Genomic DNA, 24,566 nt, shown 5'->3' with positions numbered 1-24,566 from the left:
AAATATAGAATCAAAGTAAAGGGTAGAAAATAATATTTCAAGCAAATGGCATTCAGAGAAAAGTGGGAGTAGCGGTACTAATATCGGACAAAATAGACTTCAAAACAAAAAAGGAAAAGAGACACTGAAGGACACTTCATAATGATAAAAGAAATCATGCACCAAGAAGATGTAACACTTATTAATATCTATACTCTGAATCAGAGAGTCTCGAAATATATAAAGCAATTACTAACAGAACAAAAGGAAGAAAAGATTAAATCACTATTTTACTAGGGGACCTAAATACCCCATCGTCGGATATGGACAGATCATCGAAACAGAAAACCAATAAGGAAATAAGATCCTTAAATGACACATTAGACCAACTGGACATAATGAACATATACAGAGCCTTCAATCCCAAAACAGCTGCTTATATATTCTTCTCTAATGCATATGGAACATTCTCAAGGATTGACCACTACTGAGACACAGAGATAGCTGCAACAAATATAAGAGGGTTGAAATCATACCAATCATATTCTCTGATCATAATACTTGGAAGCTGGAGATAAAATGTAAAAAGAAACTTGGAAGAACCACAAATACATGGAAATTAAACAACATGCTACTGAAGAATAACTAGGTCAGAGAGTTTTGGGACATAGCAAACTCGGTAATAAGAGGAAAGTTTATATCATTATAGACGTATCTCAAAAAAATAATAATAATAACGAGCCTAAATAAACAGCCTAACACTTCATCTTTAAATACTAGAAAAAGAACAAATGAAGCCTAAAATAAGAAGAAGGAAAGAAACAATCAATATTAAAGCAGAAATAAATGAAATTAAAAACAATGACAACAACAAAACAAAAATAATAGAAAAAATCATTCAACAAAGAGCTGGTTCCTTGAGAAGGTTAATAAAATTGACAAGCCCCTGGCTAGATTACACTAAAGAAAAAAGAGAAAGGACACAACAACATCAGGCATGAAAGAGGAGAAATTATAACAGACACCACAGAAATACAAAAGATCATACAAGAATAATGTTAAAAAGTATGTAACACCAAATTTAATAACCTAGAAGAAATGCACAAGTACTTAGAAACATATAACCTTCCTAGATTGAATCAAGTAGAACTGGAAAATCTAAATAGACTGATCAGCAGAATGGAAATAGAAACGGTCACCAAAAATCTACCAAAAAGTAAAAGTCCAGGGTCAGATGGCTTCACCAGTGAATTCTACCAGCATTCAAAGAAGATTTAATACGTATTCTCCTAAAATTCTTCCAAAATATCGAAAAGAGGCAATACTTCCCAACTCATTACATGAAGCCAATATTACCCTGATACCAAAACCTGGTAAAGATAACAAAAAAAGAAAGGAAGGAAGGAAGGAAGGAAGGAAGGAAGGAAGGAGAAGGAATAAGGAAGGAAGGAAGGAAGGGAAGGAAGGAAGGAAGGAAGGAAGAAAGAAAACTACAGACCAATATCTCTCATGAACACAGATGCAAATATCCTAAATAAGATACTAGCAAACCGAATACAGCAACATATTAAAAAAAATTATAGAGCACGATCAAGTGGGCTTCATCCCAGGGACACAGGGATGGTTCAACATACGCAAATTGATTAAGGTGATACACCACATAAACAAATTTAAAAATAAGAATCATATGATCATATCAATAGATGCAGAAAAACCCTTCAACAAGATACAGCTTCCAGTTATGATCAAAACACTTAACAAAATTGTTATAGAAGGAAAGTACCTTAACATAATAAAGGCCACATAGGACAAACCCTCAGCCAACATTATACTCTATGGTGAAAAACTAAAAACCTTCCATCTTGATCAGGAACAAGACAAGTCTGTCCATTATCACTACTGTTATTCAATATAACACTAGAGGTCCTAGTGAGTGCGATCAGGCAAGAGAAAAAAATGAAAGGCATCCAAAAAGGAAATGAAGAAGTCATGTTGGCTAGATGGAGGGGAGGGGAGGGATGAAGCAATTGGGGGGATCGTTTTATGAACTATATAGATGTCTAAACAACGTACTGTATACTCGAAAGTAATTCAAATAAATTAATTTAAAAAACAGGAGTAAAAAATGGTAACAACTACATTCCTATCAGTAAGTACCTCAAATAGAAAAGAATTAAGTGCTCTAAATAAAAGATAAAGTGGATGAATGGAAAGGAAATCAAGACCCCTAAATGTTGCCTATAAGAGACTCACTTCATATTAAAAGACAAACACAGAGTAAAAGGAAGGGGATGGAAAAAGATATTGCTTTGATGGACCTAGTAGCTATTTAAGTCACACAGAGAAAGATAAACATTATATGAGTTCACCTATATGTGAATACTAAGGAATAAAATGAACAAACTAATCAAAAACTGACACACAATTGCAGTAGACAATTTGGTGATGTACAGAGGGAAGGGAAGGAAGAGGGATGAGAGAATGGAGTGAAGGGTTAAAGAAGTACAAATTAGTAGCTGAAGGATGGTCTCAGGGATGCAGAGCACAGCATTGGGAATGTAGTTAGCATTAATATGCTGGCTAGGTGGAGGGCTGGGGGAGGGAGGGAGCAATAGGGATGATCGTTTTATGAAATATATATATATGTGTGTGTGTGTGTGTGTGTCTAACAAGTGTACTGCATACTTGAAACTAAATAAAATAAATAAATTTTTAAAAAAGTTAAACTGTCACTGTTTGTGGATGACATGATATAGAGAAAACCCTAAGGACTCCATAGGAACACTACCAGAAACAATCAACAAATACAATAAAATTTCTGGATACAAAATCAATGTCCATAAATACATAGCATTCTTATACACTAATAATAAATTTTCAGAAAAAAATGTGGAAAAGCTAATTCTTTTTGCAATTGAAACAAAAAGAATGAAATACCTAAGAATAAATCTAAAGAAACATGTGAAGGAACTATATAATGATAACTATAAGACGCTATTAAAAGAAATCAAAGAATACACAATGAAATGGAAAAATATTCTATGTTCTTGGTTTGGAAAAATCAACATAGTTAAGATGACCTTATTACCTAAAGCGTAATACAAATTTAATGCAATCCCCATCAAAATCCCATCGGCATTTTTTGAAGAAATAGAACAAAAAATCATCAGATTTGTATGGAAGCACAAAAGACACCAAATTTTCAAAGCCATCCTGAGAAAAAAGAATGAGGCTGGAGGCATCACTCTGCCCTACTTCAAACTATGCTACAAAGCAACAATCATGAAAACAGCATGGTATTGGCAGCAAAACAGACACACAGACCAATGGAACAGAATCGAGAGTCCAGAAGTAAACTCGTGTATATATGGGCAAATAAGTTTCAACAAAAAAAGCCAAAACAATACAGTGGAGAAAGGAAAGCCTCTTCAATAAATGTTGCTGGGAAAACTGGAAGGCCACCTGCGAAAGAACGAAACTACACTGTTGTCTATCACCACACACCAAAATGAACTCAAAATATATTAAAGACCTGAATATAAGACCTTGACCAATAATATGCATAGAAGAAAACATAGGAACTAAACTCATGGATCTTGGACTTAAAGAGGATTTTATGAATTTGACCTCAAAGGCGAGGTAAATAAAAGCAAAAGTAAAAGAATGGGACTACATCAAATTAAAATTTTTCTGCGCAGCAAAAGAAACCATCAATAATGTAAATAGACAACCATCTGAATGGGAAAAGATATTTGCCAGCAATAACTCTGTTAAGGGCCTAATATTCAAAATATACAAAGAACTCATACAACTCAATAACAACAAAAAAAATGATTCAATCAAAAAATGGGCAGAGGATCTGAACAGACACTTCTCTCTAGAGAACATACAAATGGCCAACAAATATATAAAAAGATGCTCAACTTTGCAAGCTATTAAGGAAATGCAAATCAAAACCGCAATGAGATATTTTCTCACACCTGTTAGAATAACTATACTCAACAGGACAAGTACTAACAAATGTTGGAGAGGATGCAGAGCAAAAGGAACCCTCATACACTGCTGGTGGGACTGCAAATTAGTACAGTCGTTATGGAAAACAGTATGGAGGTTCCTCAAAGAACTGAGAATTGATCTACCATATGATCCAGCAATCCCTCTACTGGATATTTACCCCAAAGACTTGAAAACTCGTATCCGAAAAGATATTTGCACACTGATGTTCATAGCAGCATTATTCACTGTGTCCAGGACATGGAAGCAACCAAAGTGTCCTATGACAGATGATTGTCTAAAGAAGCTGTGGTACATATATACAATGGAATATTACTGAGCCATAAAAGAGGTGAAATACTGCCATTTGCAGCAACATGGATAGACCTCGAGATAATCATGCTAAGAGAAATAAGCCAGACAGAAAAGATTGAAAGCCACATGATATCACTTATATGTGGGATATAAACCAAAACACAACAAATAAACAGGATAAACAAGCAGAAATTCATGGACATGGACAATAGACTAGTGGTTACCAGACAGTGGGTGGGGGGAGGTAAATGGGGCAAAAGGTATCAAATATGTGGTGACAGAAAGAAATCTAACTATGGGCGGTGAACACACAATGCAATATATACATATGCCTTACTGTTAAACTGTACACCTGAAACTTACAGGATTTCTTTAGCCAATATCACCATAATAAAAATAAATTTAAAAAATATATATGCCAATCAATTAATGTGATACACCATATAAACAAGATACAGCATTCATTTCTGTTTAAAACACTTAATAAAATCGGTATAGAAATAAAGTACCTGAACATAATAAAGGCCATATATGGCAAACCCTCAGCTAACATCATACTTAATGATGAAAAACTACAACCTTTCCTCTAAGATCAGGAACAAGACCAGGCTGTCCACTATCACCTTTACACTTCAATAAAGTATTGGTAATCCTAGTTAGGATCACACAAGGAAATAAACAAAAGACATCCAAATAGGGAATGAAGAATTCAACTTGTCACTTTTGCAAATGACATGATTCTCTATATAGAAAACCCTAAGGGCTCCACTAAAACACTAATAAAAATAATAAATAAATACAGTAGTTTCAGGATACAAAATTAATGTTCAAATATTCAGTGTTTTCTATGCTGTGATAATAAATTTTCAGTAAATGAAATGAAAAAATGTTACATTGCCGTTGTAACAACAACAACAAAATACCTAGGAATAAATCTAATGAAAATTGTGAAGGAGCTATACATTGAAAACTATAAGACATTATTAAAAGACATTGAAGACACAAAAATGGAAAGATATTCTGTGTTCTTGGATTGGAAGAATCAACAGTTAAAATAGCCTTGACCTTATTATCTAAATTATTATACATATTTAATGCAATCTCTATCAAAATCCAAATGGCATTTTTTAAAGAAAAAGAAAAAAAAAACATCAAATTTGTGTGGAACCACAAATGTCCCCAAATAGCAAAAACAATCCTGAGACAAAAGAACATGGCCAGAGGTATAACTCTGTCTGACTTCAAATTATACTACAAAGTAATAATACTCAAAATAACATGAGATTGGCAGAAAGACAGACACACAGACCAATGGAACAGAATTGAGAGTCCAGAAGTAAACTCCTGCATATATGGACAAAACATTTTCGACAAAGGAGCCAAACCCATACAATGGAGAAAGGAAAGCCTCCTCAATAAATGGTGCTGGGAAAACTGGAATGTGTCCATTTCTTCCAGATTGTCCAATTTGTGGGGGTATAATTGCTTGTTGTATTTTCCTATGATCCATTGTATTGCTGTGGAGTCAGTGGCTATTTCTTCTCTTTCATTTCTGATTTTATCTATTTGAGTCCACTCTCATTTTACTTGATGAGTCTGACTAAGGGTCTGTCAATCTTGTTTATCCTTTCAAAGAACCAGCTCTTGGTTTCATTAATCTTTTGTATTGTTTTCCTAGACTCTATTTCATTTATTTCAGCTTTAATCTTTATTATTTCCTTTCTTCTATTCATTTTGGGCTTTGTTTGCTGTTCTTTTTCTAGTTCTTTAATTGTAAGATTAGATTGTTTATTTGAGCTCTTTCTTATTCTTGAGGTAGGCCTGTATTTCTATGAATTTCCCTCTTAGAACTGATTTCACTATGTCTCATAGATTTTGATAGCTGTGTTTTCATTTTCATTTGTCTCTAGTTATCTTTTGATTTCTTCCTTGATCTCATTAATAACCCATTCATTGTTTAGTAGCATGTTATTTAGCCTCCATGTGTTTGTGTATTTTCCAGTTTTTTTTTTCTTGTAGTTGATTTCTAGTTTCATACCATTGTGATCGGAGAAGACGATTGATATGATTTCAATCTTCTTAAATTGATTGAGACTTGTTTTGTGTCCTAACATGTGGTCTATGCTAGAAATTGTTCCATGTACACTTGAGAAAAAAATATATTTTGCTGTTTTAGGGTAAAATGCTCTGAAAATATCTATTAAATCTATCCATTCTAGTGTGTCTTTTAGGCCCATTGTTTCCTTGTTGATTCTTTGCCTGAAGATCTGGCCATTGGTGTCAATGGGATGTTAAAGTCTACTACTATGAATGTATTACTACTGATCTCTCCTTTAATGTCAATCAATAATTACTTCATGTATGTAGGTGCTCCTATGTTGGGTGCATATATGTTTACTAGGGTTATGTCCTCTTGATTTATTGAATCCTTTAGTATTATGTAATGCCCTTTTTGGTCTCTTATTATACCCTTTATTTTAAAGTCTATTTTATCTGATATAAGTATTGATACCCTGGCTTTTTTTTTTCCATTTCCATTTGCATGAAATATCTTTTTCCATCTCTTTACTTTCAGTCTGTGAGTGTCATTTGATCTGAAGTGGGTCTCTTGTAGACAGCATATGTATGGGTCTTATTTTCATATCCATTCAGTTACTCTATGTCTTTTGATTGGAGCATTTAATACATTTACATTTAAAATGATTACTGATAGGTACATTGTTATTGCCATTTTATTATTCATATTTGTTATTTCTATTTTCTTTCTTTCTTCTTCTCTTTTTACAGAAGTCCCTTTAACATTTCTTATAATACTGGCTTGTTGGTGATGAATTCCTTAAGCTTTTTTCTGTCTGGGAAGCTCTTTATCTCACCTTCCATTTTAATTGAAAGCTTTGCTGGATAGAGTATTCATCATTGTAGATTCTTGTTTCTCATAACTTTGAATATTTCTTGTCATTCCCTTCTGGCCTGCAAAGTTTCCATTGAAAAATCAGCAGTCATTCTTATGCGGGTACTCTTGTAAGTAAATAACTGCCTTTTTCTTGCTACTTTTAAGATTCTCTCTTTGTCTTTGACCTTTGGCATTTTAATTATGATGTGTCTTGTTGTAGGCCTGTTTAAATTCCTCTCATTTGGGACTCTTTGTGCTTCCTGAGCTTGTATGTCTAACTCTTTTTCCAGGTCAGAGAAGTTTTCTGTTATTATTTCTTCAAATAGATTCTCAATCCCTTGTTCTCTCTCTTCCTCTTTAGTTACTCCTATGATATTGATATTATTACATTTCATGTTTTCCCAGACGTCTCTTAAACTATCCACATTTATTTTTTTTCTTTCTATTGTTCTGATTGGATGTATTCTGCTACCTTGTCTTCCAGTTCACTGATTCGATCTTTTGTTTCTTTCCATCTACTGTTGAATCCTTCTAGTGTAATCTTCATTTCAGTTATCATAGTCCTCATATCTGTCTGGTTTGTTTTTATAGTTTCTACATGCTTTTTTATGCTTACTACTTCTCTGTCGATGTTCTCATTATGTTCATCCACTCTCCCCATAAGTTCGTTGAGCATCCTTATAACCATTATTTTGAACTCTGTCTCTGGTAGGTTACTTACTTCCATTTCATTTGTTGTTTCACTTGCGGTATGTTTCTTTGTTTTCTCATTTTATTAGCCTCTCTGTGTTCATTTTTTTGTGTCAGTAATATTTGTTTCATCTCTCAGCCTTGGCCAGATTGCCTAATGTGGAAGTGTCCTGTGTGGCCCAGTGGTGCACTCTCCCTAATCTCTTATTTGGGGGCTCTCAATGAGATCTTTGTGTTAGTTTTCGGTGATGTTTTGTTGTCGTCAAGCCTTTAATGTTGTTAGTAGAGCAGTGAATGGAATTAACACTCAGGCTGACTAATTGTGGGAGCTGACTGTATTCACAGGGTAAGAGTTGCTGTGTGGGGGCTGACCCCAATGAGTGGGATTTGCCCTAGCAGGCTTGTGTACTTGTTGCAACTACCCTTTGTGTGTATCACTAATGCAACTAGTCAGGAGTTGCTCCGTTGTGGTCTGGTGCCAGCCTCCAGATGCATTAGTTTTGTGGACCCTTTGGAGAAGCTCCCCTGTAGGCCAAGGTCAGCTGCTGCTTTGGATTGCTCATGGCTATCTGCTGGGAACTACAAAGTGATCTACAGATGGTTGTTGCCTATGCTGGATCTATAGGTAATTAGAAGAGACACCGCTGTAGACAGTGGTCGATTATCTCCCATCCCTGACCGAGGATAGTTTAGCAGAGGGAACAGTGCTTCTCAGGCCTGACACCATCTTTCAGTTGCTTGTAAGTCTCTGAAACTGGATGAGCCTCTGGGTGATATGCATGTTGGGTGGCACGGGGACCCCAGGAGTCTCCTGGGTCTATTGAGTAAATTTTCCCCTGTCACTGCAGTGTCAGTTATGTACCAACACTGTTTCTGTGGCTCCCTGTACAAGTTTCCACTCATAACAAGGTCAGCTGCTGCCCACCTTGTGCCTAATGCCCTACCCCAGGGCAGGGGCTGCTGCCTATCAGTGTGCAGCAGGCACTTTGTGTATTAGATGGGGCAGGAGCTCAGGGACTCAAGGGCTGTCAGACAAATACAGACTGCTGCAATCCCCTCAAGAGATATTGTAGCTCGTACAGGCACCAGTGGTCTGTCCACAAATGGTTTCCTTGAAATCCGCTCACTGCACTAGCCAAGGTCTATTGCCTGTGCTGACTACACAACCCCAGAGCCAAACAGGGCATGAGAGACTGTCTGTCAATGGGCTGCAGGCACTTTGTGGCTTGAGTAAAGGGTGATCTCAGGGAGACAAGGGCTGTCTGGCCAATAAATCCTCAGTTTTGTTGCAACTTCTGTGCCTGGGCTTTCCTGCTGTAGTCACAGACCAGCTGCCATCTGTGGTGGTCCCAGATATCCCTGCACTCCCTGGACACAATATTCCAACTCTTGCATGCAAAAGTGGTCTGCCTGCAATAGATTTCTGTGCAGTGCCTGTCCTGTGCCAGCCAAAGTTTTTTTACCTGTGTGGATTGGGAGATCAGCGGGAGGGGACGGGGGGACAGGGGGGCAGGGCTGTGACAGTTCACTGTCAATGGGCCACCTGGGGCAATTTGTGGGTAGGGTGGTTTGGGGTCTCAGAGAGACAATGGCAGTCAGATCAGTACAGTCTCAGTCTTGCCGCAACTTTGGCAACCTGTTGTGTGTTTCCACAGAAGTCTCAGATCACAGCAAGACCAGCTGCAGTCTGGAAATGGCCTACAGATCCCTGAGATCTGCTCAAGTTCATGTTGGCAGCATTGATCTGCCTGATCCTATCTCGGAAATGGGGCTCACAGTGCTGGCTCCCCACCGGGAATGTTTGGCCCAGAATCAGAGGAGGGCTTGGTAGCCATCCAGCAATAAATGCCCAGGGCAATCTTCTGGTTGGGTGGGGCATGCCGATCCCCTCTGGCTAGCTCTTCCTAATGGCTCCGTGGGAGGCGGCTGCATAGTCAAGCTTGTGTGGTCTGTAGATTGCCCAGACGATGGGCCTGACTAAGGCACAATGTTGGCTGCCCTCCCAGCCCTTGTTCTTGTGCCAAGTAATACAGACTTTCTCATAATGAATCCCATGTGAACCTCTGACTCAGCGCCAGTGTCCTAGATGAGTGTCCACAAATCAGAATGTCTGTACACGAATCCTTCAAAGGGGCATCTAGGGTTTCAGTCTCTTTCTGTCTCACCCCGACAGCCAGAATCCCCTCTGGTTTTTATTCCCAGAGTTATTGAAATCTCCTGTTCCCTGGGCTGGGACCCTTGGCTGGGAGCCCCCAAATGAGACCAGGAACCCCCTCTCTTCAGCAAGCCTCTGCATCCTCGCTCTCCCTCCCCATGATCCTCCACCACTGTGAGTGAGGGTCCAGCCAGATTTGTGACTTTGCCCTTCCTACCACCTTCAATGTGGCTCTTTTATATTATCAGACATATGTGTTAACATCAGTCGGATTTCAGGTGATTCTCCACGTTGCTTATTTTATAGTTTGGTTGTAATTTCAATGTGGACCTGGGAGGAGACAAATCCTGCTTTTACCAAGTCTGCCATCTTCCTCCTATCTAAGTGTTCTTTTTTTATTTCTAATCTTGGATACCTACAACGGCAAACTACACTTCTAAGATTCAAATTAATTATTCATTCAAGTATTTATAAGTTATTCACATTGCTTTATAGCACTAAGTACACAGGTTAGTATCATTGAGGAGGGAGCAGCTTTTGGAGCTATGTGGCTCAACCAGTTTGGGTTTTTTAGCATGTAAACTTGTTACATGTGTGACTCTGGGAAAATTCACTTCTCCAGCTCCTTTAAGTCTCAGCTTTCTTACTAGGAAACGTATAAAATGAAGATGTTGAATGATCTCCAGCCTCCTCCTTTTCCTGACTTTCTAGAATCTAAAGTATATAGCACTCGATTCTAGTGGTTTTATTAATACCGAAGTTGGCTAACCAAGTATTTCTCAGCAATGAGATCCAAGGCAGAGATTCAAATTCCGTTTTTTGCTGTATCAGATTGAGGACAGGTAAAACACACAAGTCAGGACTATTGCCTAGACTCAGGACTGTGAGCAGAGAGAAGGCAGGGAAAAGAGATACATTACAGGTCAAGTTGTAAACTGAGACACTTATAGAAAAGCCCGTCACCTCCCCACATGACCATGATTAAAAAAAAATGACAATACAAAGTGACTAAGAGAAATTATCTAGAACAGAATCCTGGCCTTACACTTACTAACTTTGTGACTGTAGACATATTACTTAATTGTTCTATGCCTCAGTTCACCTATCTGTAAAATAGAGCACTAATAATACCTTTATTCATAAGATGTGATGAGTAAATGAGAAAATAAATGTAAAGTACTTATTATAGTGCCTGGTACATAGTACGTAGTGCTTAATACTAACCGTTATTATTTTATCACGTTTTGAATTTGGTTCTTGGATAATGGTTTATCTATAGGAGGTTAAGGTGTAGATAATATAATGAAATGATTCCAGGAGTAATAGGTAGAGGAAAACTAGCGTTTTAATAGGAAACCTATCTCCAAATACTGCTAGAGTTGTAAAGCTCAAGTTTTTGCTCTCCCTTCATCCCTTGGAGGATTATTTATTTAAGAGGAGAGAGGGTAGGGAAAGTTAAGAGAAAAGAGAAAATTTATTATAAAACATTTTTAAATAAAGAACACAAGTCTGTAAATACAGCTTTATTAATCAGCCTCTATGGCACAAAAGATGTCTCTCAGAGCTAAACTGTTAAGCAGAGATTTTAAGAAAAATAGAAAACTACAGCAAACTTGTAAACTGTCCAATAAAGGCCGCAGCTCTTCTTATAGTTAGATGCATCCAGGGATGAATTCAAATTTACATATTTGTCCCTTGGGAATGATGGATATATATGTTTCTTCATGCAGGATGGCAAAGACTACATACCCCTCAATGGAACTGGTGGAACACCCACATTCATGGCCCTGGATCCTGTACAAGAGATCATAAGCAATAATATCACCATGGAATCCAGGTGAGATCCAGCCTTTGTTTGAAATGATGGTTTTGAAACCTATCAACAAGCATTGTTGTCTATAATCAGTAATTGTTTTAAAGGTTGAACAATGAATTATACTTCTCTCTCCCAGTCTGAGTTCTGAACCAACCGAAACATATATGACAGTGCCAGTTTAAGGTCTTCATTCTAACTTTCTTGTTGGTATAAGCTATATTTGAGACTTGGTTTACAGGTGCAGCCAGATGGACTTTTTAATACTCTCCTGAATTAGATGTACACTAAAATTACAAGACTCACCCTTGGGGAAAATACACCCTTACGAGCAAGCAAATCCTAAAGAGAAGGAATGCTCAAGGAAAGCATGATAATTACTTTTCTTCACCAATCTGATAACTCACTTCACATCTCACAGTGTGTGTTTGGGGGGCCGAGAGATTGAGGAGGAGAGTACCTCTTATAGAGTGTCCTCCATGTGGAAATGAGAGATGTTAAGAATAAGGGTTCCTGCCAAAAGGGGACTATAAGAATGATAGGTAGAGAGGGCCCAAGAGCAACTGAGGATAAAACGAAGCACAATTCAATTCACGTCAGGTGAACAATGAACACATATTAAATATCTTTGTGTTCAATTAGTGTTAGTCACTGAGAGGCTATAAAATAAAACCACTCAAATAACTGATCATCTACTAGGGAGATAAAACATGCATATTTATGAGCAAGTGTAAGAAATTTTGTAAAGGGGGCAGAAATAAGTGGCATGAGTTGTCTTTTATTTTTCAATTACAGTTGATATACAATATTATATTAGTTTCAGGTGTAAAACATAGTGATTATACATCTATATACCTTATTAAATGATCACCCCAATAAATCTAGTACACATCTGATACCCTTCATAGTTATTACAATATTATTGACTATATTTCCCATGCTGTCCTTTACATCCTCATGATTATTTTGAAACTACCAAAACATATAGTTTAAGTCTTGTAGGAATTCAGAGAAGAGAGAAATAAGCATAAGCTTAAGGCATCAAACAGAGTCACCATTCATAGTTGTGCAATTTGTTTAAGACACACGGAGCTCACCTTAGGGAACAAATGGTGACTGAATACAACTAATGTTCTGCTTCACAACCCTATGGCCTGACACAGCTCTGTCTGCCTAGAGGCAGGGGCATCTTTCACAGATTACATTACCCTTCATTAAAATCAGGGAAATAATGAAATATATAAAGCGATTACTAACAGAACTAAAGGGAGAAACAGACCAAAACACTATCATACTAGGGGACCTAAATACCTCACTGATGGATATGGACAGATCATCCAATCAGAAAATCAATAAGGAAATAACATCCTTAAATGACACATTCAACCAACTGGACATAATTGATATATGCAGAGCCTTCAATCCCAAAACAGCTGCTTATACATTCTTCTTTAGTGCACATGAAACATTCTCAAGAATTGACCACATACTGAGACACAAGAGAAAGCCTCAACAAATATGAGTGTTGAAATCATACCAACTATATTCTCTGATCATAATGCTTTAAAACTAGAGATCAACTGCAGAAAGAAATCAGGAAAAACCACAGATACATAGATTAAACAACATGCTACTGAAGAATAACTGAGTCAGAAAAGAAATAAAAAGAGAGATCAAGAGATACATAGAAACAAATGATAATGATAGTACAACATATCAAAACTTTTGGGACATGGCAAAAGTGGTCATAAGAGGAAAGTTCATATCATAATAGGCCTACCGACAAAAACAAAAATGAGCCCAAATAAACAATCTAACGCTTCATCTTAGAAAACTAGAAAAAGAAGAACAAATGAAGCCTAAAGTCAGCAGAAAGAAAGAAATAATCAAAATTAGAGCAGAAATTAATGAAATTGAAAATAAAAAAAAACGATAGAAAAAAATAAGTGCAACAAAGAGCTGGTTCTTTGAGAAGGTTAATAAAATTGACAAACCCCTGGCTAGACTCACTAATGAAAAAATACATAAATACACAAAATCAGGGATGAAAGAGGGGAAATTATGACAGACATCGCAGAAATACAAAGGATCATACAAGAAAACTATAAAAAAGTATATAACACCAAATTTAATAACCTAGAAGAAATGGACAAGTACTTAGAAAAATACAACCTACTTAGACTGAATCAAGAAGACTGGAAAATCTAAATAGATCAATTAACAGTATGGAAATTGAAGCAATCATCAAAAACTTACCAAAAAGTAAAAGTCCAGGACCAGATGGCTTCACTAGTCAATTCTACCAAATATACAAACAAGATTTAATACCTATTCTCCTCAAACACTTCCAAAAAATCAAAGAGGAGGCAATACTTCTCAACATATTTTATGAGGTCAATATTACTCTGTTACCAAAACCTGGTAAAGATAACACAAAAAAAGAAATGTACAGATCAATATCTCTCATGAACACAGATGCCAAAATCCTAAATAAGATATACAGAATACAGCAACAGAGATGGTTTGACATAGGCAAGTTGATTAATGTGATACACCACACGAAAAATTAAAAAAATAAGAATCATATGATCATATCAATAGATGCAGAAAAAGCCTTCAACAAGATACAGCACCCATTTATGGCCAAAACACTTCACAAAATTGGTATAGAAGGAAAGTACATTAACATAATAAAGGCCATATATGATAAACCCTCAGCCAACATTACACTTAATGGTGAAAAACTAAAAACCTTCCCTCTAAGATCAGGAACAAGGTAAGGCTGTCCACTATTGCCACTGTTATTGAATATAACATTCGAGGTCCTAGTGAGTGCAATCAGACAAGACAAAAATATAAAAGGCATCCAAATAGGAAACGAAAAAGTCGAACTGTCACTACTTGTGGATGACATATAGTGACAGAAAACACTGAAGACTTCACAAGAACACTACTGGAAACAATAAGCAAATACAGTAAAGTCTCTGGATGCAAAATCAACGTTCAAACATCCATAGTGTTCTTATACTCTAATAATGAATTGTCAGAAAAAGAAGTGGAAAAAAATAATTCCTTTTGCAATTGCAACAAAAGGAATAAAATACCTAGGAATAAATTTAATGAAACATGTGAAGAACCTATATTATGAAAACTACAAGACCATATTAAAAGAAATCGAAAAAGTTACAAAGAAATGGAAAGACATTTTGTGTTCTTGGATTGGAAGAATCAACATAGTTAAAATGACCATATTAACTAAAGCATTATACAGATTTAATGCAATACCCATCAAAATCTCATCGGCATTTTTTAAAGAAATAGTACAAAAAATTATCAGATATTTATGGAAGCGCAAAAGACTCCAAATTGCCAAAGCCATCCTGAGAAAAAAAGAACGAGGCTGGAGGCATCACTCTGCCTGACTTCAAATTATACTACAAAGTGACAGTAATCAAAACAGCACGGTATTGGCAGCAAAACAGACACACAGACCAGTGGAACAGGATCGAGAGTCCAGAATTAAACTCATAGTTATATGGGCAAATAATTTTCGACAAAAATACCAAAAACATATAGTAGAGAAAGGAAAGCCTCTTCAATAAATGATGGGAAAACTGGAAAGCCACCTGCAAAAGAATGAAACTAGACTGTTGTCTATCATCACACACCAAAATTAACTCACAACGGATTAAGGACCTAAATATAAGACCTGAACAATAAAATGCATAGAAGATAGCATAGGAACTAAATTCAAGGACTTTGACTTAAATAGGATTTTATGAATTTGACCTCAAAAGCAAGGAAAGTAAAAGCTAAAACAAATGAATAAGGCTACATCAAACTAAAAAGCTTCTGTTTAGCAAAAGAAATCATCAACATGGTAAAGAGACAACCATCTGAATGGGAAAATATATTTGGAAGCAATGCTTTCGATAAGGGCCTAATATCCAAAATGTACAAAGAACTTATATAACTCAATAACAACAAAAAAACAAATGATCCAATCAAAAAACGGCAGAGGGCCTGAACAGATATTTCTCCCTAGAGGACATACAAATGGCCAACAAATATATGAAAAAATGCTCAACATCAGTAGCTATTAGGGAAATACCAATCAAAACCACAATGTTCATACCTTTTAGAATAGCTATAATCAACAGGACAATGATAACAAATATTGGAAAGAATGCGGAGAGAAAGGATCCCTTATGCACTCCCGGTAGCACTGCAAGTTGGTACAGCCACCATAGAAAACAGTATGGAACTAAGAATTGATCTACCATATGATCCAGCATCCCTCTACTGTGTTTACCCCAAAGACTTGAAAACTCATATCCAAAAAGGTATTTGCACATGAATGTTCATAGCAGCATTCTTCACAGTGGCCAGAACATGGAAACAAGTGAAGTGTCCTATTATAGATTATTAGTTAAAGAAACTAGTACATATATACAATGGAATATTACTCAGCCATAAGAAGAGATGAAATACTGCCATTTGCGACAACATGGATGGACCTCGATATAACCTTGCTAAGTGAAATATGCCAGAGAATGTTGAAAATCACATGCTATCACTTATATGTGGGACATAAACCTAAAAGCAACAAATGAACAGGGCATACAAACGGAGACTCGTGGACATGGACTATAGACTAGTGGTTACCAGAGGACTATATTGTAGCGGTTACTAGTGGGGTGGGAGAGGTGGGAGGAGGTAGATGGGCTAAAGAGGGTCAAATACAGGGTTTAAGGGGAGAGTGAAGTGGATAAAAGGGATCAAATATATGGTAGCTGAAAGAAACTGGACTTTGAGTGGTAAACACACAATAGAATATACAGATGTCAAATGAAAATGTACACCTGAAAATTATATAATTGTATTAACAAATACTACCCCAATAAACTTAATTATTTTTTTAAAAAGTCAGAGGGATAATTCTGTCAGGAAGAGGTATTTTTTTTTTTACTAATCTACACAAAATAGGGAAGTCTTGACCTTAGAGGAAGATTATTAGAGGAGCTAAGTCTCTTTACCATGAGCTCAACAAGGGTAAGGAGAATTTACACAGTAGTTCCCCAAATCCCACCTTATAGGCATTGGTTGAAAAACTTGTGTGATTCCAATGATATTGTACTAGATCTAGGTGTACTACAGCCCCTTTACATAGCACATGAATCCTTTCTAGAAAGCTTCAGCTGTCAAAATTTCCCATATTTAGGTATCAGGTCTAGCTTATTTTGCATTTCACGTTGGTTGATATATCCCTCCTAACATTTTAAGCATTTAATGATAATTATAAGTCACGGTGTTTTTATAGATGAAAGGCAATCATGGAATTGTCCAAGCTGGAGTGTTAGGAAATATATAGTACAGTCCTTTAAATTCCACCTGTCTCTTAAGGATGAAAAGCCTAATGTTATTAAGGATGGAATTTTCCAGTCCGTGTGGAGAGACATTGAGAATTGAGCTCTGGTCCATGAGGTCTAGTCTAATAGTTTATTAATTATCCCCTCTTATTGTTCAACCATTGGCTAGACCTATTAGTTTCGACCCTATAATTTAATGATGAAGAGGAAAGGAATGCCTTCTTCAGTTAGATATTTTTCTTCGGGAGAGCTCATGAAGAAAATATTAGAGAGGATTGGATTTCATTTTATCAAGGCAGCCTGGTCCTCAAGATGATCATTGGGTCAGTGAAGCTGCTTCAGGATAGAGTTTTTCTCTGGAAGCAACAAGATCACTGACAACAAAAATTTAAATTCTGCTTTCCTGGAAATATTCATTTTATTTTTATTTTTATTTTTTCCACTTTAATGAGTAAAATTTTTTTTTCGGAAGTATTTTTTTAATTACCACCTAGAGTACATTACCTAAGTGATGACATAGAAAAACTCAGCTTCTGTTCCCCTACAAAGATCAGCAGTTAGACAGCTATCTACAAACAAACACAGCTCTGGGAGAAATCTGGAGTCCACTTAAGAAACTTCAGCAGCATAATGGAACAAAAAACTAGAGAATAACTGCACAAAAAAGGAAACGAATCAGCTTAATTTTGCCTGCATCATTCCGTGTCCCAAACCAGTATTGCTCAGTACCAAGATAGAACTCACCAACTAGAAAAAATGTTCTTCATTGGGAAAAGGAATGTGAAGTGAGTGACCCAATTCCCCAGATTTTCAAGACATTATACCAAGGACTAGCTTTAGTTTTGCCCCTCCTAGAGAATACTAAGAAAGCTAGGATATATAAAGATGGCTAGGAATAAGGAAGAAAAACAGGAGCTACCAATATCAGCCATGCGATGGGAGTGACCATGGTTCCCAGTCTCAGTAGCTTTTACCACTTAAGAAACCAACAGCCAACATGGCTGCTGTGGATCTCCTCCAGATATGACCAGTTTTTACCCCTTAGGTATTCACATTTACAAAATACCAGCTACCTGAATACCTTCCACCTTTCTCTGCCCCAGAACCTGCACCCCGACCGAGATAGGATCCCCATTGGCAGCCATCTCAGCCCTCTAAAGCTGCATGAGTATAAGACCTCAGCCCATACACCTGTATCTGTACCTCACTAATGTATACATGCTTGGGGCTAGCCCTTCCAGTCGTGTACTTCCATGTCACTCACCTGATGTTGGTCATCTCTCTCCAATGACTTGTGCGTTGGGTAGACCATGCAGTGACAGGAGGAAACATGTATGACCCAGGACTCTGAAGCTATTTGAGGGCTTGGATCCAGTCCTGTCTCCTGTCAATGACTGGCACCAAGGTTCTCACCTGCAGCTAGCTGCTCCAGCTATGCAACTGTATGCCCCAGGCCTGACTCTCAACACTGGCCTCCATTGCTGTGCACCCATGGTGAAACCCAGCAACCATGGTAGAGCATGCCAACAGCCAGTGCCCCTTCCATGGCCAGTGTACCTATAGTTCATGTCAGTCCTAGTTACTTGCCCCGACCTGCACCACTATATGTGTATCTGGAACTGGCCCCTTCCATTAAACCGGCACCTGGCATCTGCAGCTGAATGTATGCATAACTAGCTATAGTAACTGCTGCTGCCTATACTGATTCCTAGCTGTTGGACCTGGCAGGGGTGGGGGGTCTCTGAAGACTCAACAGCCTTTGCAGACATGGCAGAAGCTCTACAGCATTTGCAAAGGACCACACAGTTATCGATGCTGTGGAGTCCAATGGGTTAAAGAGAAATTAAGACTCCTAGACCCAGGGCCACCACTTGCCCCCACACTTGGCATTATGCAGCACTAAATCCAGAGTCTCATAGTATGCTCCAGTGTGTTCCCACCCACAGGCGAAAGTTTTTGTTTTTGTTTTTTTTTCTTTCTGAAGTCAGTCCATATAGTCTGGAAGAGGTGACAGTTTCTTCAAATGCACAGACACCCACATAAGGCTACAGGAATCACCAAGATTCAGAGAAATGTGACACCATCAAAGCCACAAAATATACTTCCAGAAATTGACCCCCAAAAAACGAGTATCCATGAATGGCCCAACGAAGATTTTAAAATAACCATTCTAAATATGCTCAGAGAGCTATAAGAGAACACAGATTACCATTTTAGCAATTAGGAAAACAATGCAAAAACAAAATGACAAGTTCAACAACGACATAGAGAACATAAAAAAGAACAAAACAGAAATTTTGAGCTGAACAATATAATGATTGAACTGAAGAATTCAATAGATAACTTCAATAACAGATTTGACCAAACAAAAAAAGAACTACTGGTATAGGAGACAGATCAATGGAAATTATCCAATCAGAGGAGAAAAAAGAATGAAAAGGAATGAAGAAAGCATGCAATAATTGTGGGACATCATCAACAGAAACAATGTATCCATCATTAGTGTCCCAGAAGGAGAAAGGAAGAAGAAAGGGGTAGAGAGCTTCCTTAAAGAAATGATAATGGAGAACTTCACAATGATGAGGAGTGAAGAGATATGGATATCCACATTTTTAAGGTAATAAGTAACCCTGAAATTTCAATCCAAGATGATCTGTATGACACTTTATAATAAAATTGCCTAAAATCAAAGACAGAGGTGATGATGACATAGGTCATTCCTAAATTAGCTTGCCCTCATAAGAATGACTAACAACAGTTTATGAACAAGATACCCCTAAGAGAATCTTAGAACACAGAAGTGTGGCTGAAGTATTCCCCTTCACCACAGAGACCAAGACAAACTGCATTAGAAGTATAAGAGAAACAGCTACATACTGACTGCATTGCCCCTCCTCAGGCCAGAGCATTACCAAGTAGAGAGGTCTCTCCTGAACCTACAATTTATCCACTTGGTAAAGAGAGCCTGGAGGGACATCCACCCGCAAAGGCATTGTGGATTATTTTATGGGAGCCCCTACTTTGGTCTTGACACATGAGAATTATAGGAGAATGGGTGGGTATCAACCACAGGGACTCTGATTATGATGAAGAAAGGAAGAGGGGTTTGCAACTTTCAGCACTTTGGTGTTGAAAGACTGAGTTTCTATCTGAAGAGCCCAAGTAGTAGTCCCAAACAGCACTCTTGCTCATATGTAGAACTAAGATGATGGTACAGCCTGATTTGGAAACTCTGCTGGATATAGGTCTGCTTGATCTGGGCCCTCAAATGAGTTTTATTGGACCTGGAGCCTGGTCTGCTTATGCCCAGGTAGGGGAGCTGAGTTATAGCTACACATACTACAGACAGTGGCTTCCAGTCCCATCTAACCAGAAGGGCTGGACAGAAAATCTGAAAGCTCTGTAACTCAGTAGTCCTCAAACCAACAGGCAGGCAGGCAGAGCTGATTGCCCCAAGAGCAAAGCAAGTACTGGGAAAGAAGGGTTCTACTGCTAGGGTCAGACAGGGGAGTCAGTTTATTGCTCTACCCGCTGCTGACTGTAGCTCCCAATCCCTTCTGAACAGAAATCCTGTTCAAGAAAATTTGTGAGTTGACTGAAGTGAGCTCTCCGCATTCTGCTTATACAAGATAGCTGATCAGGGCCCTATCTGCTATGGAGTATGGCTCCCAGCATTTTTGGCAAGAGGGGCTGGTGGATGCTGTATAGCCCAGCAATCTCAAGCAGAGAGGCAGGGAGACAGAGCTGAAACTGAAGAGTAAAGCCAGTAGCCCATTTTTGGCCAGGGATCTTGGGGCAAGTGTCAACTTGGGTCAAGGTTATAAACCAATAACCTTACCAACCTTGGAGTTGCTTCTTATGCTACATTCAGGCAGGGAAACTATTTATTATCCCACTCATTGCTTTGTATGTCCTCCAGCCTACCTGAACAAGGAACATGACCAGAGCACACAGGAATCTGCATAGCTCATCCAAATGCCCTACTTACAGTGGCACTTGAAAATAGAACACAGCTCATGGCTTTCCCCATCAGCAAAGCAAACATGGTTACCTCACGTGACCAGGGAATTCAATACACACTCTTGCCCAATTCAGGGCCCCAAAAAACAAGCCCTACAGGCCCTGGGCCCTGTCTTGCTTTCCTGCCAGGCTGAGGAAACTAATTCATACTTTCACCTACTGGTGAGTGTAGTAATCAATCCTGACCATAAAGTAAACCCGACTAGAGAATCCAGGCAATAGTGAAGCACATTGTACAGCATCACTTGAACAAGAAATCAAGTCAACAGTCCTACCCAGCTGTTCTCAGTCGGTGATATTTCCCCTCACTTCCAACCTCAGAGTTCGAATAGTTTCCTTGCTCAAAAGTAGACCCTAATAGGAGGCCCCATGCGCCCAAGGATGTTACCAACTGACATGTCCAGTAACCCAAACTGAGCTGACTGGTAAAGAACTGTCTCTATCAAAGCAAAACTGTAAATTCTGAAAGAGGAGACTGCTTACATAAGAAATGAAAAGTCAAGAAGAATCAGATAAATATGACACCACCAAAGGAAACTAATAAATCTCCAATAATTGTCCCTGAAGAAATGAAAATCTGTGAACTGTTAGACAAGAAATTCAGTATAATCCTCTTAAAGAAGTTTAGTGAACCACAAGTACACACAGACAACTAAATGAAATTAGGAAAACAATGTAAGAACAAAATGAAAAATTCAACCAAAAAATAGAAACCATCCGAAAAAAAAAAAACAACAAATGTTAGAGCTGAAAACACAATGATTGAACTGAATAATTCAATAGAGATCATTAAAAGGAGACTTAGCCATGCAGAAGAAAAAATATCAATGACCTAGACGATAGAACATTTGAAATTATCCAGTCAGAAGAGAAAAAAATAAAAGTGAAGAAAACCAATGGAGCTTATGAGACACAGTGAAAAGAAACAGTATTTATATTATGGGAATTCCAGAGAAGAGGAAGAGAAAGAAGCAGAAAGTGTATGTAAAGCAATAGTGACTGAAAACCATCCATGTATATAACAATATTATTTACAGTAGCCAAAACATGGAAACAACCTATGTACACATCACAGATAAATGGATAAAGAAATTCGTGTATATATATATCTATATATCTATCTATATATAGATAGATATATAGATACACACACATACATACAATGGAATATTATTCAGCCATAAAAGTAGGAAATACTGACATTTGCGGTAACATGGCTAGCCTTGAGGGCATATTACTAAGTTAAATAAGTCAGACAGAAAAAGATAAACTGTATTATCTCACTTATATGAGGAACATAAACAAACAAAATAAACTTATAGAAAAAGAAATCAGAGTTGTGGCTACCAGAGGTGGAGGGTAGGGAGAGGAAATTAGAGGAAGGTGGTCAAGAGGTACAAACTTCCAGTTCTAAGATCAATAAGTACTAGGGATATAATGTTCAACATGATGACTCTAATTAACACTGCCATGTGATATATATGGAAGTCATTAAGAGGGTAAATCCTAAGAGTTCTTATCACAAGGATTAATTTTGTTTTTGCTTTCTTTTTATTGTGTCTGTATGAGTTTCGTTGGATGTTAAGTAATCTTATTACCATAATCATTTCATGTTATATCTATTTCAAACCATTATGTCATACATCTTAATCTTATACAGTGATATATTTAAGTTATATCTCAATAAGACTGGAAAAGGTAAATAAAATCAAAGAAAAAGATTTTTAAAAGAAGCAAGAGAAAAATTTCTTTCACACAAGGCAATTCCCATAATACTATCAGTGAGTTTTTTTATCAGAGACCTTGCAGAACAGGAGAAAATAGGATTATATATATTCAAATGCTGAAAGAAAAAACCGCCAGCCAAGAATACTTCACATGGCACATTGTCCTTCAGGTATAAAAGAGAGATAAAAAACTTGCCCAAACAAACAGAAATTGAGGGAGTTTATCACCACCAGACCTGCCTTACAAGAAATGATAACACTTCTTCAAGCTGAATTCAAAAGACACTAATTAATAATATGAAAACACATGCAAATCAACAGATTGGTAAAAATAAGCATACAGTCAGATTTAGAATACTCTAATACTGAAATATGGTGGTGTGTTAACCACTTAACTTTAGTATAAAGCATCAGTCCCCAACCTTTTTGGCACCAGTGTCTGGTGCTCCTATGATAATCTAATGCCTGACAATCTGAGGTGGAGCTGAAGCAGTGACACTAGAGCTGGGAAGTGGCTGCAAAAATAGATGAAGCTTCATTCACCTGTCACTCACCTCCTGCTGTGTGGCCCAGTTTGTAACAGGCCATGGACCGGTACTGGTCCACAGCCTGGGGATTGGGGACACATGGTATGAAGAATAAAGGATGGAAGAATTAAAAATAATCATAGCTATAATAATTTGTTAATGAAAACACAATGTAAAATGATGTAAATTGTGACATTATAAACATAATGTGTAGGGAGTAAAAGTGTAGGGTTTTTGTATGTTATCGAAATCAAGTTGTTATCAGTTTAAAAATAGACTGTTGTTTGTATAAGTTAACCTTAGGGTAACCACAAAATCAAAAACTTTAGTAGATGCACACAAGATAAAAAGAAGGGAATCAAATATACCACTATGGAAAATCATCAATCTACAAAATAAGATAGAAAGAGAGGAAGAAAAAAAGAATGCACCTATTAAAAAAAAACAAAAACAAAAACAAAAAAAAAACAGAAAAGCAATGAACAAAATGACAACAGTAAGTTTTTACCTAGCGACGATTTCTATAAATAGAAATGGATAAAATGATTCAATCAAATGGCATAGAGTGGCTAAATGGATTTAAAAAAAAAAAAGTCCCAACTATATGCTACCTGTAAGAAACTCATTTCAGCTTCAAGGATACATATAGGTTCAAAATGAAACAATGGAAAATATATTCCAGGCAAATGGAAACCAAAAGAGAGAAGGGGTAGCCATACTTATCTCAGACAAAATAGACTTTAATCCAAAAACTGGCATAAGAGACTAAGAAGGTCAATATATAGTGATAAAGTGGTCAATTTTCAAGAGCATATAAACATTGTTAATATATATGTACCAACATTGCACCAAATAAATATATTAAGCAAATACTAAGAAACATGAAGGGAGTAATAGACAAAAATACAATAGTAGTAGGGGACATCAATAAGGAAATATGGCACTTGAACTATATTTTAGATCAAATAGATCTAACTGACATATATGGACCATTTAATCCAATAGCATCACAGATTATACATTTTTCTCAAGCATAAAGATAACATCCTCCAGGGTGATCATATGTTAAGTCATCAAACAAGTCT

The 24,566-nt window shown here is 37.1% G+C and overlaps 1 protein-coding gene across 2 annotated transcripts in view; it reads left to right on the top strand.

Annotated features, from left to right (window-relative positions):
- LOC120592792 (vascular endothelial growth factor receptor kdr-like) overlaps positions 1 to 24,566 on the top strand; it is a 309,580-nt gene that overhangs the window by 167,706 nt on the left and 117,308 nt on the right. For both annotated transcript variants that reach the window (XM_039850483.1, XM_039850476.1), the window contains exon 29: positions 11,756 to 11,862. In XM_039850483.1, the coding sequence (XP_039706417.1) occupies positions 11,756 to 11,862 (107 nt within the window). The remainder of the gene's footprint in view (positions 1 to 11,755; positions 11,863 to 24,566) is intronic.

Source organism: Pteropus medius, unplaced genomic scaffold (genome assembly GCF_902729225.1).
Source record: "Pteropus medius unplaced genomic scaffold, Ma_sr-lr_union100, whole genome shotgun sequence".
Classification (NCBI taxonomy): Eukaryota; Metazoa; Chordata; class Mammalia; order Chiroptera; family Pteropodidae; genus Pteropus; species Pteropus medius.
The sequence above is the reverse complement of the archived record's forward strand: the minus strand, read 5'-3'. Positions and strand labels throughout refer to the sequence as shown.